This window comes from Chiroxiphia lanceolata, chromosome 9, assembly GCF_009829145.1.
Source record: "Chiroxiphia lanceolata isolate bChiLan1 chromosome 9, bChiLan1.pri, whole genome shotgun sequence".
In the NCBI taxonomy this organism is placed as follows: Eukaryota; Metazoa; Chordata; class Aves; order Passeriformes; family Pipridae; genus Chiroxiphia; species Chiroxiphia lanceolata.
The window spans coordinates 18,226,906-18,244,359 of record NC_045645.1 but is presented as its reverse complement, the minus strand read 5'-3'; the positions used below and the strand labels follow the sequence as shown (position 1 = coordinate 18,244,359).

The 17,454-nt window shown below is 34.5% G+C and overlaps 1 protein-coding gene across 9 annotated transcripts in view; it reads right to left on the bottom strand.

Annotated features, from left to right (window-relative positions):
• Positions 1-17,454, bottom strand: part of PTBP2 (polypyrimidine tract binding protein 2) — a 48,078-nt gene that overhangs the window by 23,579 nt on the left and 7,045 nt on the right. For 7 of the 9 annotated variants that reach the window (XM_032696304.1, XM_032696305.1, XM_032696307.1 and 4 more), the window contains exons 3-4: positions 10,435-10,510; positions 311-483 (exon numbers count right to left, since the gene is read on the bottom strand). In XM_032696304.1, the coding sequence (XP_032552195.1) occupies positions 311-483; positions 10,435-10,510 (249 nt within the window). Of the gene's footprint in view, positions 1-310; positions 502-10,434; positions 10,511-17,454 lie in introns of those variants that run through there. The other 2 variants (XM_032696312.1, XM_032696311.1) reach the window with 2 other exon arrangements.

Here is a 17,454-nt window from a genome sequence, read left to right as displayed (position 1 = left end):
TTATTCTCTATATACTAATTTATATAGAGAATTTATTTATTTCCTAAGCTACTTGATCTCCAAAAATTCATCTGTGAAGACACAGGAATAAGTCCTTATCTTACAGCTAACTTTCTGCTTTAGTTAGCTGCCAATCATTTCCTGATTCACCCCAAAATTTACTAAAAGGCGGTGTAAGTTCATTAAAAAACTGAAAGGAACAAAAGTTCTTTTTTTTCTTTACTGCTTACTGTTACATGACTTAATTCAACAACATTTTAACAATACATTTTGAAATCAGACATATTAAAAATGGGAAGTAACAAATTACCTGATTTTTCCCTTTCAGCATCAGGATGTTGGTTACTTTACCAAAGGGTAAACCTAAAGCAATAACTTCTGTTTCTGTCACTTCCCCAGGCAATTTCCTGATATGAAGAACACGAGAAGGAGCCCCATCCATTTTATCATCACCTTTGAATTTCTTGTTGTCATTACCATTAGCTGAAAGACATATTCAGACTGTATTTGAAAAGTTTACTGATATTATTAGTTATTTATTAAAAAATGCTTTCAATCATAAACATGAAGTTATAAGTAAGCCAGCTCTTTATTTGGTCTAAATAAAATTCAAGGGGTCAGAACAAATTCTGCAGAGATAAACACTAGTTTCATGAAAGGTGGACTGTGCGAGACTAACTTAGTAGCCCTCTGTAATAACTCATTTTCCAAATAAGACGAAAACCACAGCAAAACCTTCACTTTAACTGAAGCAACTCATTTTGGTCTGCTGCACAGAAAGACAAATTTTGATGGAACACAGGAGAGTAAAATTTCAAAAATACACACTGAACTAGGATTTCAAGTCTATCCTTAGTCTGCACAACGCTCTAACTTGTATCATTTTGGAAAACATGGTGAGATTGAGCTTCCAAGTAGCCAGATTTTAACTCTTCAAAATTATACAATACAATGTTTTGTCTCAAAGGGACAGGCAGTCAAAGTTTATGAAAATTAGTTCTGTTTTTCACCTGAGGCTCATCATGCAACAGTCCTCCCTAGTCATCAATTTAAATTTCTATTAAAAAAAAAAGGAAGAAACAAGGTGAAGTGGGATAGGCTGGACAATGCACTGCCAACAAACTTGCAAAAAGTAAAAGAATTACAGTGATACTAAAACTGCATGTCCAATGCCCTTCATACTTAAGCTTTCTCATAATTTCAATTCATTACAAGTTTCAAAAATTAAATATGAAACATTAACAATGAGAAAATGAAAATAAAGTTTTTTAAATGAAAGCATTTTCTGAAACTGATTAAGAAACCTCTGGTTTTATTACACCACCAGAAAAATATACACCATGAAAGCTCAGATCACTGCTTAGAGAGCTGTTTTGTCTTTTGTGTGGTTTTAAACATACAACTTTGACATATTAACTTTTCCACAGCAAGAATAATTCCACGAATTATTTTTTAAATGAAAGCTTTTATTTGAATTAGGTTTTAGGTAGTCCCAGCATTTTTAGTAAAAGTATCGCTGGCCAGTATATAAAGACTCATATATATGTATATGAAATGTTCCTTTAAGAATTATTTAACACAATGATTTAATAATTATTGTATTATCCAAATAGATTGATTTTCCATCTATTAGCATTGTTACCTAATATTGGCATTTTACACAGTTATTCAACTTTTGTTGCAGTAGGTTTAAAGTTTAAAATAAATATTTTGTTGTACTAAATACATATATATCTTTTCCTAAAGAGCAGTTAACAGCTTTAATTTAACTCATGTATACAAATCTCACGCAATTTTATCTTTTAAACTGCCTCAAACATCTACTAAACTATTCTTTAAACTTTTTTTACTTACTGTAAAAAAAAAAGCTATGTAGAGAAATGCCTGCACAAAAGTGTCTATATGAAAAAGTACATAAATATATTAAAGTAGTATATACAAAAAGATACAGAATTAGGCACTAAGGAATGTATGGCAATGAGATAAAAAGGGTGTGGAAGGGAAAGGATGGGGGGACTGGCAACAAGCATTCTCCGTGCCATGTAATTGCCCAAAGAAAATTTTCAGCAGTTGGGCAAGTAACCATGACAAAAGCTCATTATTACTTTTTGGCAGGAGTATATCTTGTACAATGAAAGCTGAACATGTGGGAAAAAAATGAAGCCCACCATCTTAAAGTAAAATTTATGTCAAATTTAACAGCAGATTTTGGAAGTCGGAAGAAATTAACATATCAGTTGTTGAAAGCAAAGAGAACGGGTACTTTTTCTACTTTTGATCATTCAGTATAGCCTAACACTAATTTACTGTTTCAGTAATGGCAGTAATAAAGTGTCATATCCTAAATACACATGCACATACACAAGTAAATTTTTCAAAACATTCGTGGAACAAATTTAATTTAGTTTTTAGAAGAGTTATTGAGAGTTTCTGGCACTGTATGAAACCTTTCTCCTTAACTGTAGTCTCTTATTTATCATTACAAATGGTAATTCTCAGCTGAAGACACATCATTAAACTGCACTTGGGAACAGAAAACCATGTTTTCAACATGGGAACACAACTTGTACAGAGCCACTGAAAGGTGAACTCAACTACCGTTGAAACAAAAATTTCATTCTCTAGCAGTTATATTGGCATAATCAGCATCCATAAAGGTCAAAAAGTAAGTCAAGAGGAATAAGGTACCTGAGGAATAACATGGTCTTTTGGTAGAAATGGAGTCTATGGCTAAGCAAGTAACCCAAAAGATCCTTCCCTAAACAGCAGTTAAAACAAAATTGGTAAAAATTATGGGGAGATCAAGGGATATTGTCAGGGGAAACCTCAAAAGTTGACTAATAACTACAGCTGAGAAACTGCTATTAAACTGGAAGCTTATTGGCAAGTAGTTATTTCATCTGTAGTTTGGCTTTCATCAGACTTGGATACCCTGATGCAAATCAAGCATCTTGTGCTAACATTTTAACAAATATAAAGGTGCACTGAAAAGGACCATGCTACAACATTTCGAGGACAAAAGTTTTAAAAAATCACAGTGGGAATGGCTAAAACACAGTGTTCATTTACTAATCAAGTTACAGCCTTAAATACATAGTTTAAAAAAATATAATCAAAAAATCAGAACCATAATCCTGAATCATAGAAACATTTTGGTTAGAGAAGACCTTTAAGATCAAGTCCAACCACTAATCCTGCACTGCCAAGTTGCATTGAACCACATCCCCAAGCACCATATCTACATATCTTTTAAATACCTTCAGGGATGGTTATATTCAATTCAGACTACCAAAATCCCCTGTGTTCTGCACCTTTATACCTTTGTACTGATCAATTCCTCTTCTGCTCTCCACTAAGGAGAAGAAAAATTAGTTTTCAGGTGACATCAGATGTGTACTTCTACACAAAATCTTATCTCTATTAATGGCATTCAAAGCATTACTCTCCCATATAAATAGGATACTACAGTTTAAATATAATTGATATATAAGCCACATCCCTGCTGCACACAGTTCTTTCAATTCAGCATAAATCAACTCATTGAAATTGAATGCTTACGAGCTAACAAAGCCTATAAATGGCTACAATCTGAGCAACTTGGGTCCTAATTTTCAATTAGAAACTCCTATTTTATTAAACACAGAAAAACCTATATAAAAAAGCAACAGAATGAACTGCAATATACACAAGGCATATTTTAAGTCCAAGTCATTCATTCAAGCTATGAAGATTCAATGTTCCCAAGCAGTTTTTGCAGAAAAACTGATCTTCAAGTTCAGCATAGCTGCTAGCAAAGACTGAACAGTTTACTTCCTGATGACAACTATTTTTGAAAAAATATGTTTCATAAAATTTCATCCTAGAGGAGTTTCTCTGCACACTTTTTATTTGTTGATAAATACACAAATAACACCTAAAAGTTCTGAGATCTTTATTTTAGGTACTTTATTTTAGGCCTTCTTTAGGCCTTCTTGTTGTCCAGTACAATCAGTTTGTATGTAGTAAAGACAAGAAGCTTACTAACAGCATTATTCATTACTGATGCTAATGTAGAAAGTACTTCTTGTTTCACCTTGGCTAAATATATGAAATTTAATGTTATCAGCAAGTAGAACAACATAGGACACATATCAAGATAGGAAATAAGTAACTAAGAGAAAGGCAGTGGAATTATGAAGATATCTAGTTTACAGTTGTGGATTATGACCACACAGAAATATTAAATGTTGCACTGGCTACCGAACACAATCATCTGCCTCAATCAACCAGCTATGGAAACTGCAGATAATTACAAATTGAGAGGGTATAGCAGAGATCATGTGGTTTCATTTCTGGAAGGTTCTTTCCTTAAATATATGTACCCGGTCCTGATGTAAGTGATAGAATGTAGGAAAAGGAGACCTGTTGTCTGACCCAGTGACAAACTTCTCCACAAGTGCCAACAGGTTCCCAAAACAAAAAAAATAGGATCTTTGTTTTAATACACAAATCTTCAAAAGCTCAAATTAAAGATAAAATCTGGAATTTAAAATGCTTGAAAGAACAAAAAAGGAGATACCATGCTCGAAAATAAGGTAGAGACACATAGAATATGAACTTGTCTGAAGTCTGCATTTGTTAATCTTAAAATTAGAGATTACATGGTCATTGTTAATTACGCTTTGGTTGGTGGGGTTTTTTTGTTGTTTACCACGGACGTGGGTCATGTGCAAATGAAAATCTTGACCAATCAACTAGCTTTAGTACAAAGAATATTGCTTAACAGGAGTATGAACTTAAAGAAGTAAACAAGGTGAAGCAATTAAGAAATGTAACTACACAGCTTTTATCTGGCACATCTGAACATAGGCTGCACCCCTATTTCAAAATCCACTAAGCACTATGTTTTCTAAGTAACAATGATAACACCTTTACACTATGATATAGTGGCTGTTCAATGTTGCACAGCCTAAAACTAATACACTTCAATTTAGTCCTTAAAAATATATAAAGATACTACAGCTAGAGTAAAATCCAACTGAAGTGGAACAACAATGAATTACCATGGCATAGTGATGCAGACAGAAATTACCTAAATTAATAATAATAGCCACATTTAATTTCTCTCATCCTGAGGTTTTTTTATTTTTGTAAGTTTCTTAATTTACAAAAAGATTATATTGTTCAGACATTCAGAGCATTAAAATGTAGCTCATCCACATGCATATCCGTAGAAAAATGTAAATTATACTATATTATTAAATTATTATACTTTCCCATCACATGTGATGTACTTCTTCAAATCTTTCCAATTATTATTAACTGTAATCAATTTACAAACTTCAGAGGTAAATTATCTATGTTTAGGCATCATTAATGTTAACTAATAACCAATTTTACTTAATGTGCTATCAAAAAATGGCACATCTATGTTTATTCCCCAAGTTAAACACAGCGCTTTAAATATTATTAGCTTGTAAGTATTCTTACAAGTGCTAAGTATTCTGTTAATACAATGAATTACCTACTGAAGTCACTGCTAAGATTTCCTGCTAATTAAGTAAAAACAAGATCAAGATTAATAGTATCATTTAAAGCTCCAGGAGTTTGGTGAGCTCCAGTTGCAAAAGGATTTTTGGAATGTTTCTACCGATTTACCTTAAACACACAAACGTGAACAATGAAATTGGTGGCAGCTGTAACAAGAAAACCTGGCAATTTCTCTGTTTCAATCCCTTGTCTTTGACAAGCCAATTTTCACAGAACTGTCATTAACATTTTTTACTTTTTATCTACATCCCTTAAAAATGTTACATTTACAGTTAATGGCATGAGCAGCTTCATACAGGTAACTATTCCTAGAACTTCCATTAAGCACTACTCCATCTGAACAGCAAAAGCCTTACAAGTTCAGCATAAAAACAACCCATTACAGAGGAAACACCTTTCCTAGTTCTTAAAGAGAAGGGACTTTTTTCTTCAATTTAAAAGCTGCAGAATAAACAACTGCAGTTATGTATTTACTGAACATAAGCACTGAAAGGTAAAAAAGTTATTTATGTACAATCATTTACAATGTGCATTACTAATGTCTTCAAAAACATCCAGAGTCAAAAATATTTTTTAAATATCCTGGTTTCAGCTCTGGTTTCTCAGAATCCTGTTACCAAATCATTTTAGTTTATCCAAACAGCCTTTCCAGTCATTGTGCACCAACATGAAAAAAATTAACTCACAGATCTTTATGACAAGGTTATGCTCTACAAAGAGATCAGAATCAAGCAAGATTAAGATGGAAAATACAAATAAACTTTAAAAATATTTTTCAGAAAAGCTAAAGGAAAACACTAGTAGTAGTTCAAGCAGTAGCAGAAGGCCTGTAGTTCCGACAGTACAACTTCAACATATCAGTGTCACCTGGTGTCAAAAAGGTCAGAAACTTAAACATCTAAAATAAAAAAAGAACTTCTTAGAAAAGCTTAGATATTTGCTGACCTGGAACTTTACAGGCTGTCTTCCCTTGCTACAAATTCTAATCTAGTAGATGGGATCCTTCCCTCAGTGTTTACAGACTGCTGTTCTGCCATACTATTCAAACTAGTTTAGGAAAAAAAATACATCTTGTATATTTAAATACAAATGCTTATCTGAAATTCCACAATTCCACAATGACAGGAATCAAATTATGTTCAGGAGATACAACAGTTCTGAATTAAGTGATAAAAGAACTCACACAGGAGTCACGCTCATCGCAGTCTAACTTTCTTTTAAGGCTGCTCTATGCAAAAGACACAGAAGGTACCTAAGACAGTAACTTCACTTGTAGTCAATGTTAAAACAACACATCGTCAATCTCCTCTTACCTGTACAGTCTTGAAGGTGGATACTGATGACACAACTGCTTAGGAAATGCCCAAGGATCGGGCCTTGGATTTTGAGCCATGTCCAACACAGGAGGCTTTTCCTTAATTTCATATTGTTCATAAAATTACGAGTGGTTCAAATAATCAATAAGAATGTAAATGAAATGTCTGCCCACCAATTTCACATATTTCTTTCACAAAAAAATATGACAGGATTCATATGTAATACTCTCTATAGGGCAGAAAAACCATTCCTCTCGTGCCTTTCACTAAGAAAAAATTAGAGTAAGAGTATTCATAAAAGCATTAAAGTACTACAGTATTCTGACTGAATGGCAGCTGAATACAAAAAACCACTACCATGATAAAAGGGTAGGAAGTTGGTTTTTAAAAACTCATCTTCAGTCTCATCCATAATGACAAAACCCTCAGTTCCACCAAAAACACACATTTCCATAAAAAGTTACATTTGTTTTATAACTTATACATTTTGATTTAGGTTAATGTTTCTACAGCACAGATTCAGAAAGAAATGAGGCTGTGATTGACAAGGTTTTGCTCTAAGTTCAGGCCTGCTAGGGCACTACTAGTGACAACTGGTTTTTTGATTGTGTATACTTTTACCAATGAGGCTCAGAGGATTACAAACTGTCTCTTTCTTCTGTTGATCTCTGTATCTGCTTGAAAAAATATCATGGGATCAGATGCTGGAAATATCAAGGTCAAAACCAGAATAGGTTTCTATATATGCCAGAAAACAATGGCCAGGTTGGATAAAATCATGACACTTCCCAACTCTAAGAATGAAAGGGCATTAGCCCTAAAAGGTATATCAGTTTTAAGAGCTACAGAATAGGCCGATTTCTACAATGTGTCTCATTTACACAGAACTTAATAAGTGATCACAGATCTCTTAAGCCCTAGAAAATCTGAGAAAGATTCCTCACTACTATGCCTTGGCTACAGCAAAATAAATTCTATTCACAGAAGTTTTAAATTCTTCTAAAGAGAACAGTAATAGCAGAACTGAAGCAAAAGGAGGACATCAATTCAGACATAAAGAACATTTGAACTCATTAGGTTTCAGGAGGTGGTGACAGAAAAATTAACACACGAGTTTCCATTTCAGATCTAATTACTTCTGAGTTTACAATCTGAATTTGTAAACTGTGCAAGTCTGGAAAAAGTACTTCCAGGTCCACAATAAGCCAGACGGCTACAGGAGGATACATTCAGAAATAATACTGAACTGTGGATTTATCCTAATCTACAGGGGTTTTTATGCTATTTAAAAAAGGCAGGCAGAAATTAAATTTGAATACAATAACAAGAAATTGTTTTTTAAAAAAAAAAAATATCTCCAAACAAACTAGCCCCCTTTCCACTGACCTCTGTGGAGAATTATTAGAATTACAGGACTGTATTCAGAGCATGGGTTTTTGTTTGTTTGTTATTATTTTTCCACCAACCTCCTTTACGTATTACACAACTTATATGAAACCTTTTACAACAGTCAACTGCTACTACAGGAGCCAGGTCACTGCTCTGGTTGCTGCTGCTTGCTAATGAGATTGTTTCTTGAGAAGTCACTCATGGTTCTGGATGCAAAAACAAAACAAAAAACAACAACAAAAAAAAAAACCACACACACACAAAAAAAGGAACACACACAAAAACCCAAAACACCATACAACAAAGAAACTCACAAGAATGAAATCCAAACCCTAAATCAGCTTAAAATGGGTGGAAACAAAAACAAGATGGGAATGAACATCTGTATTTGTTAAATACATCAAACTCCCAAGTTAACCTCATGGGATCAAAACAGCCTTTTCCATTTTAAGAACTTTTCACAAAGAGAAGAATTTCTTTGTAAAGGCTGCTTAGACAAGCTTCTGCACTTTTTCTTCTGAAAACTCAAAATTATAATAATTCTTATTTCAATTATTTTCCTTTAGCCTTTTTTTCCTTTGATAAATTAAGTCGCATTTAGTTTTCCTGAACTAAAAGTTTTTCTGAAAATATACGTGGAAAATTATGTAATATTTAGAACTTTGTCCTCTTAACAGTGTTCTCCCTCCCCCTCCCACTGCCCAAATCCAAACTCTTACACATACAACTTGAACTCCTTTTCATTCTAGTTTCTCATTTAAGTTAAGAAAATTGCTGAAGCAAGCACTAATTAATATTCAGGACTGCAGAGGACATCAAGAAAATGAAAACAAGAGGGACCTCTTTCAGAACCAGAAGAAAGTAAGAAAAACAAATGTTCTGGTGGTTCAAAATGGCTATGAATGCACTACACTGCACTTTTGATCTACTCCAAAGTATCATCACCTTTTCACCTCTGGTTACAGAACTGCCAGTGGAAGTGGTTCTCTTCCTCCTCCCAACACAGCACTGTGTTTAGCAACTGTGCAATCACATGACTGATCCATGTGCAAGCACATGACTGCTCCAAGGGAAAACATCATTTTGTTAGTATAGTTAAATGCTGGATTAGCTTATTCTGCAAGTTTATTAGCACTCCAACAGAAGAGAGTATAGCAGAAACATGTGAAGTTGGGTGAGGTTTTTTTCTGCCTGTGCTAAGGATGTAGGATGAGAAAGCATAGAGTTACCCATTCTGGCAACAGCTGCTACCACAGCACCCTAAATATAACAGGAAATTGCATCCTGAATCCCAATCTCTTACTAATAGATTAAATGAAAAGAGTCTGCTACTAAAATCAGTGATTACAGTGCTCAGCACATAAATACAGAAAATCAGGCACAGTAAAGCAGTGAACCAGGCAACTAATTGGAAAGCCCAGCAACCCTCTGATACCATGAATCAATTCCTCCACATCTCTAAGGAAAAAAAAACAAACAACAAACCAAACACAAAAAAACAACTGACAAGATGAAAAAAAAAAAAAAAAAAAAAAAAAAAGGCAAGACCTCTAAAATAAGCTTTCCAAGGGAATTCAATGCACATTCAACATACAGGAGCATCAACTGCAAAAGAAGACATTTTAATAAGTGCCAAAAACCTATCTTGCATCACCAGAAATTTGATTAAAGAGTAACCACACTCACTTTGCACTGACATTCCCCACTGCGATCTCAAAGTGTAGGAGCAAAGTGAAGCTTCCTGCTTTAGCAGTCAATCAGAACAGAGGAAAACTGTTCCCCTGAACCCATACTGTATTACGAAACTGGCACAGTGCGCTTCCCTGTAATGCCCAGACTTGCAGGTGTCTAAGTGTGAAAAAGTTGATGCCACAGAGGAGTTAAGCTGTTTACCTTTTCTTGGCACTTGGGATTCCTTACTTTAAAAGCAGCTGTACAAGACAAGTGTAATTTTTCATCCCATCACTCACCAACAATTTAGTGCGCAGACATCTCGAAGTTGCCTACTGTTTTATGGGATTATTCTTCTCAGATACCCAAGGTTTGTGAATATATATATAAGGTCACTACACTCTAATACATGCCAACAGTTTATCCCTCTATAGCACGACAGATTCTTGTTTCAGTGTTCTCCCCTTGTAAAAAGGAAATGAGTCCAAGTATAAATTAGAGATTTCTCCTTTGAAAGGGCATCACTTACCAGTAACTACCATGCTGCTCATGTTAGAGTTCGGGCTATTGAGTACACTGCCTGAAAGAAGTTCGTCAGATCCTCTCTAAAAAGAAAGAGACAGTAAGAGATTTTTTTTCCTCTATTTTGTGATTTTTAAAGATGATACTTCCTCTTTTCAGATAAGTGCAACAACTTGAAATCTAAGTAAAACGGTATATTTACATGGCAATCTGAAATGAGAGCAGCTTAAGCACAGTTGTTTAACCCACCACTGAAATGAAGCCATCTCTGGACACAATGAGAACTGCTGAACAATAATTTTGTCCAGCATTTCAAACTAAAATATTATTATGATTAAATATAGTCTATTTCAATAACATTTAAATTAACTCATAGTTTTATACTTTAATACACATATATATTAAATTATTATATCTAGCTGAAACTACAAGGGAAATCTATACAAATAGAAATATGGAGTTTAGCTCAATTCTGACACCCCTATTTAAAAAAAAAAAAAAAAAGACTTGTCTTCACAGGAAATGATCAATTTTCATTTTGGGGACATCCATTTGTTCTGCAAAACACAATTTAGGGCAGAGAATTACATCTTCATTGTAATTCTTAAAACATGACAAATATCAATTAATGAATGACTTGAAAGTGGGTTGCAAAAATCAGAGGAGGGTTTATGCTAAAAACACACAAGATAATCCTTTCTTCTCAAATTATTTGTAAGACAGGCATTTGATGTAACTGAAGAGACTTATGCTTTTCACACCTTTTTCTTTCCTTTTTTTTTTCTTTTACCACCAAGCTCCCTTCATCCCTCAAGACTTAACCTCCCAAAAGGCCTACAAAATATTTACATGATCTTTCAATAAAAAAAAAAATTAAAGTATCCTTTGAATATTATCTTTAATTTCTTATAGGTTCTATTCCCACTTAAAAAGTATTTCCACAGCACCCTTAAGACCAATCCAGATCACAGCTAAAATGGAAATGATGAAAGAAAACAAGTTACTACCCATCTTTATAAAAATAAATATTTTCATCTCTGTTGTGGATACTACAACAGAAGCATGACTAGTTAGTGAATGCGTTTTACAGAGCACCTCAATAATGTATAATAAATTAATCTGAGGCTATCACCTTTCTAGACAGCACAACTGAAAGATGTATAAAAACCAAACCTTTACCACAGTATGTGGTACACAGAACAGTATGTTAAAGTTTATATAGGTATATGCACACATAGAGCCATTAAAGTTTATGAAGTTTTCAACATCAGAATCTTTATACAATTTATCGAATGCTCTAAGCTCTTAAGGGTACATAGCAAGTAACAAAGCCGTGCCCATCAGATCAGCAACAGAGTTACTTTAAAATTGCATCGTGCCTAATACCAAGATTAGGTAGGACCATGAGAAGGACTAAGTCTTGTCCTTTTCAATATAAGGATGCATTTTTAATCAGATATAACCAAGGAAAAATTTAGCTAGACAAAGCTGAGAAACAAGATAGAGAAGTTATGGAAACTGTTATTCAAACCACATTGCTTTCTACTATAAATACAATACACTAACAGGGGCACCCACTGTGAGCTGAAACATAGACATTCCTTCTTTCTCTTTAATGTTCTATTTTCTAACGTAATGTTCAAGATTACTAGCAGCATTAGCTTACTCAGTGATAACAGCAGCTTTTTCTGCTTGCAGCTACCCACCTAGCCTTGCCTGCAAGCCCCCGTCTGCAGCCTGGACAGCTCAACTCAAGAGGCAGAAGTAGCAGCAGAGACTGAATCCGTTCACAGTCAAGATGATTAACATAATTCAGCAGCATTTTTTTTCCCTCAATATGACAGACATTAATTTGCAATGGTACAGCAGTTACTACATAAACAGCTGAAGCAACCCCAGTACCAAATGAATGCTCTTCCCAGAACATGCAGGAACTTTACAATTCTGAAATATCTCAAATTTGAGTTGTCTTCAGCTTCAGAAAGTTACTTACAAGAGCAACTGCTGAATGACAGAAAGCAAGTGTGACTGCATAAACTTCTGGCTCCTAGTAAATCAGGCTTTCAAAAAGCACAAATTACTCAATAGAGTGGATATTCAGTTACTGTATTTGTGTTTCATGAACAGTTCTCTCTTCATTTTGAAACATATCATTTTACATTTCATGAATACCTTCATAGTCAATCACAAGATTTTAGCATTGCACTTGAAAGTTTTAACATTTTTGCTTCAGAAGAAAAAATATGAAGTTCTTACATTGGTCTGTATCATAATTCTACAGTTGTCTTATCCGCATAAATTAGTGTTCAAAAGTCTGATTCACAAATGAACAGGTTCATATGTGGAATGTTCTTCCAGCCCCCCATGAAATCACAAATGTATAGCAACCCTCTGCTAACTCACTCCCATACATACTTGTCAAGCTTTTGGTCAAAGATCTCTCACCGTGTGAGTAATCATCTTTACTAGATATACATGCCTGTTTTTCCTAAATGGTTCTTAAGCAGCCTAGTCAGCTCTATACTTCATTCAATGTGTAACTTTAAAACCAGCCATGCAGCAAAAGACACATGATGTACTTGGACACAGAATTATTAAATTACAAAATCAAAAGCAGTAACTGCCTGCTAATTGTGATTTACTTCAAAAGGGTTATCTGAAGATGCCGGTTTTCTAATAAAGCAATTTAATATAAGCATCCCAAGTAAGCCAATGTGTGCTCTTAGACTGGCACTACTACGTGACACAAGCATTTCCTGAATTACATAGACATAAATACTTATTTTACTTACATTTATTCAGCAGAGATGAGATTTTATTCAATTTGTTCTTTGGGGTGCTTGGGTTTGGTTTTATGTGCATCTTCTCTCAGAGGGTGCTAAGACACAAAGGACTGGCATCTTGCTCCAAGAGCAAAGCTTTTCGTAACTCTGCTATGTCAAAGACATAACTCTGCTACAAGTTTCAAGAACTATAACTAATTTTCCAAGCATCCTGAATATTTAATTAGTCTTATTTCCAAGCACAGCAGTTCTGCTAGTTAAATCATGCAAAACAAAGAACCCTTTAAACTAAATTAGGTAATTGTATTGAGTGTTTCAGAGGTTAAGGAAACTAAAGTCAGATCTTCGAAGAGCATAGTGAATCATATTCAAGAAGAATGGAAGATCCAAGAGCAATGTTCACTTCATTTTTTCCCCCACCTGTGCAAACTGCTGAGTTTAAAGAATCAAAGCAAGCTTGAGATTGTGTAACGATACTGAAGATCACGAACACATAGATGGCAGAAACATTCACATCCAAGTTAAAATAACAAACAAAAACCACCACAATGATTTTATTTCATCACAGACTGCAAAGAAATGTTACTGTAATAGCAACGTGATAGAGACTAATTGAATATCCATTTTAGCATGAGGCAAGGAGATTATAAAGGACAAAATAAGAAGTACAAACTGCTATTATACTATTAATAGGTCATCTTCTGACATGCAGTCCTCAACAGTACAAGTTTTCACTGCCTTGTTTCTATTCCTACGAATGTTAAGAAGATTAATCTACATTAATCTTCCATAAAAGCTAACCACTAACTACTCCTATCAGAGATATTTAGAACATTTCTTTATGAAACCAGCATCTGCAAAAATACTAGTACAGAAAAAAAAATCTCAAGAGAATTGCCAAACTAACATCTTGCAGTGAGTGAACCTTGAATTTATTGCAGTCAATACTGTCCTTTCAATGAAGCTCATGTTATCCCACCCTTGCCCCCATGAGGGCATTTCCATCCATGGTGTGAAAACATCATGTTAATGTATAGCTTCAATCAATGGAATTATGTAAAACTCACTTTCAAAAAAGATAAAAAATACACCAGCTCAGACTTTTAATACATAATTAAAATTCAAAATTATATATACAAAAATTATTTTATATACTGTAAATTGAAGATACCACTTTGGTATTTTAGTTGATTTCCCTAAATGAATAGTTATTGTATATGCTGTCACTTCTAGAATTTACAAAATCAACTATACAAAGAAAAAGAAGCCCCTAGCTTAGCAAATTATTCTCCTAGCTCCTTGCTTTAATAGTCATAGCTAACTCAAAATCCCTCACTACACAAGCTGGATTTACATAGAAGGATTTCAGATTCTGCTCCCCCCCCCGAACAGACCACTATAAAGCTTCATGCTATCACAGGTTATATTAAGTAGCTATGTAATTTCAGGAAGTCATTACAGGCATACTATCCTTCCAGGCTAATCAAAATTATACTATATAGAACTCTTTGCCAACTATTGTCCTCACATGCCAGATAGGGCTTTAAATATTTCAAACACTGCCCAGATTTTATTACATCCAAGGTACAACCAGAGAGTAACAACTTTGGCTTGAGAGTTACTAAAGCGATTTAGTCTTTTATGCATGCAAGTACTTTTTGTAAACTGTTTATGACCAAGAAACATGAGCTATTTTCTCAATAATTCAGGGCTATGGAGACTGATCAGCAGTTATGGCTGAACCTAACACAGCAGTGTATTACAGAAGGCATATTACAAATGTGTGTAGAAGCACTACAATACTACAAGAACACTAAACCAATACTATTAGAAACAGTAAAAAAGTGACAAAACTGCACTTTGTTAAGAAGTCAACAGTATCATCTAAAATAACTTCTTAAATTTGCACTGGAAAATATAAAGATGACACTCGAAGATATTGAAAAATACATTTTCTGATAAATCTTCTCATTTGTGGTATTCAAATTTGTTGATATTAAAAACCTTTCTCAAAAAACATGATGCTTCTGCCCTCCCCATTTCCCTCTCTCTCCCCTTCTGCCCCAGCTGAAAGAAAAACAGGAAAACTTTAGTTGCACTGCACATTTACCACAGTCATTCTCAGCCCACAGGCACGAATTTCCCAAGGGGTATGACAAGCCAGGAGACAGATCTCACGATTTAAGGAAATCCAACAGCACTGTAAAACACTTCATTTCTAACATCTGGGAACAATTTAAGAGCGAGCCAGAAACCCGATAGTATGGGAGAGGAATAAAAGGACATGACAATTTCAACCAAGACATTAAGCATTCCCCTCTAACAGATACGCACCTGCAAACACACTACTTTAGTATCTGAATTAACTTTAGGGACTGGACGTTGGAAACAACAGAACAACATATTTTAAACCCCCCAACACAACATTTATAAACTTTGTTGAGTTTACATGTGTGATGGATCAGAATTCAACGAATGCTTCATTTTTAACACGATATATTTTTAATGAATCCCTGCATAAATATATACTCTTTGGTGAAGAAGAAACACCTTATCTGCCTTATGCTCTGACTACATGCACTGATATAGATTACCCTAATGAATTTGTTGCACCTCTCATATGTACAGGATCACAGAAGACCTGTTCAGGACAAGCCAAGCCAAGTCCAAATGTACAATCCAAAAGAAACTCCATGCAGGTTCATAAATACTTTACAAACCACACCGTTTAAACTATAAGCTTGTTATCACTGAAGCTTACACAAAAGGAGTACACCTACTTGATTTTTTTTTTTAAAGGTTACACTCTTTAAATATATTAGCAGGAAATCTTATCAAATAAGGTCATGCACTCCACGGGTGCTTAATAACTCACTTGTAACTTAATACTGAATGAAAATCCAAATGTTAACTGGATACAATATGACCACCTTTCCATACTTACTACTCTCCATATATTTACTTTTTCACCCTACTTCAATTCTTTTCCATACTCTTCTCAGCCAAGCATATATTGTTCACATAGCCAAACAACTAACTTTGCCATTTTAACACTCTCAGTTTTTCAGTAAGAAAGGATCTAGGAGAAAATTAAGCTTTTATACTTGCAACTATTCACATAGTATATGCTATGTACCTCATTCATAAAAACACTAGTTTGTAGGAATTGAGAGTAATCAACGGAATTTGAAAAGTCTTTAAGATCAAAAGGAGACAATTCTCAACTCCCTTGAAAAGAGTAAAATTTCTCAAAGCACCAAAAGATCAAGATGGACTATTAAACCAAAAAGCCAAAGAGTGGAGAATTAAATCTCCAGTTGCACCATGTCACACAGCCCCATCTGGAAACCTCCAAACTTTCAATTGTAAGGAAAGACGCCAAGCAAGAACCTTGTTTAAAATGAATCAACACTTCAAAGATCAAGGAGAAAGTACACTAACAAGATCATTTATTCCAGTGTTTCAGACTTTCTATTCCACTTTTACCAGAAAAGAAAGTGTTACTCTCAAACAGCTGTACGTTACTGGTAGTAAATTAGAATAGGTGAGAACAACTTACTAGAGCTATGATCTGGATGTGTTCTCTGCTTTCCAGACAGAGAATCATGGCACCCAGATGTACAGATTTGGTCCTTCAGTAGCAGTTTCTACACCTCAAGGTGGGATCAACATGGAAGGTATTTCCTACTAAATTATCTGCTATTTCCAATAATAAATTAAAAGCACTAGTGTTAGTTTATCTGTAAGTCAATACTCATGTTAAACATTTACAGAACTGATTTTATGAAAAGCTAAATACAGATGCATGTGCTTGCAGCTATAAAAAAATACCCAAACCCCTAAATCAAACATCACAGTCCCATTAACAGCTTGTGAAACCACAGCCTCATTTGAACCAACTACCATCAAATGCAGCAATCCTACCTTCTCCCTGGCCCCAGCATTTGTTCGCATTCCGTCCTTCCCAATTCTATATTGCTACAAGCACTTATGCAACCGCACGCTTTGGTACCAATCTGAGTAAAAAGATGTAACTCACTATTGTGTCAGCTTAGCTTTATCCTGGTTAAGTTCCCAAGAGAGGTCTGTGAATTGGCTACCTAAACAGCTGTTGCTCAAGTATTACAGTGACAGAAAAAACTGGAATGAAGCTTGTGAAAACATGGCTCAAAGCTTTAAGAAATGGGAAAGGTATTTTCATGCTGGTATTAGCTCATATTTTTCAGATTATAAAACCATAGAAT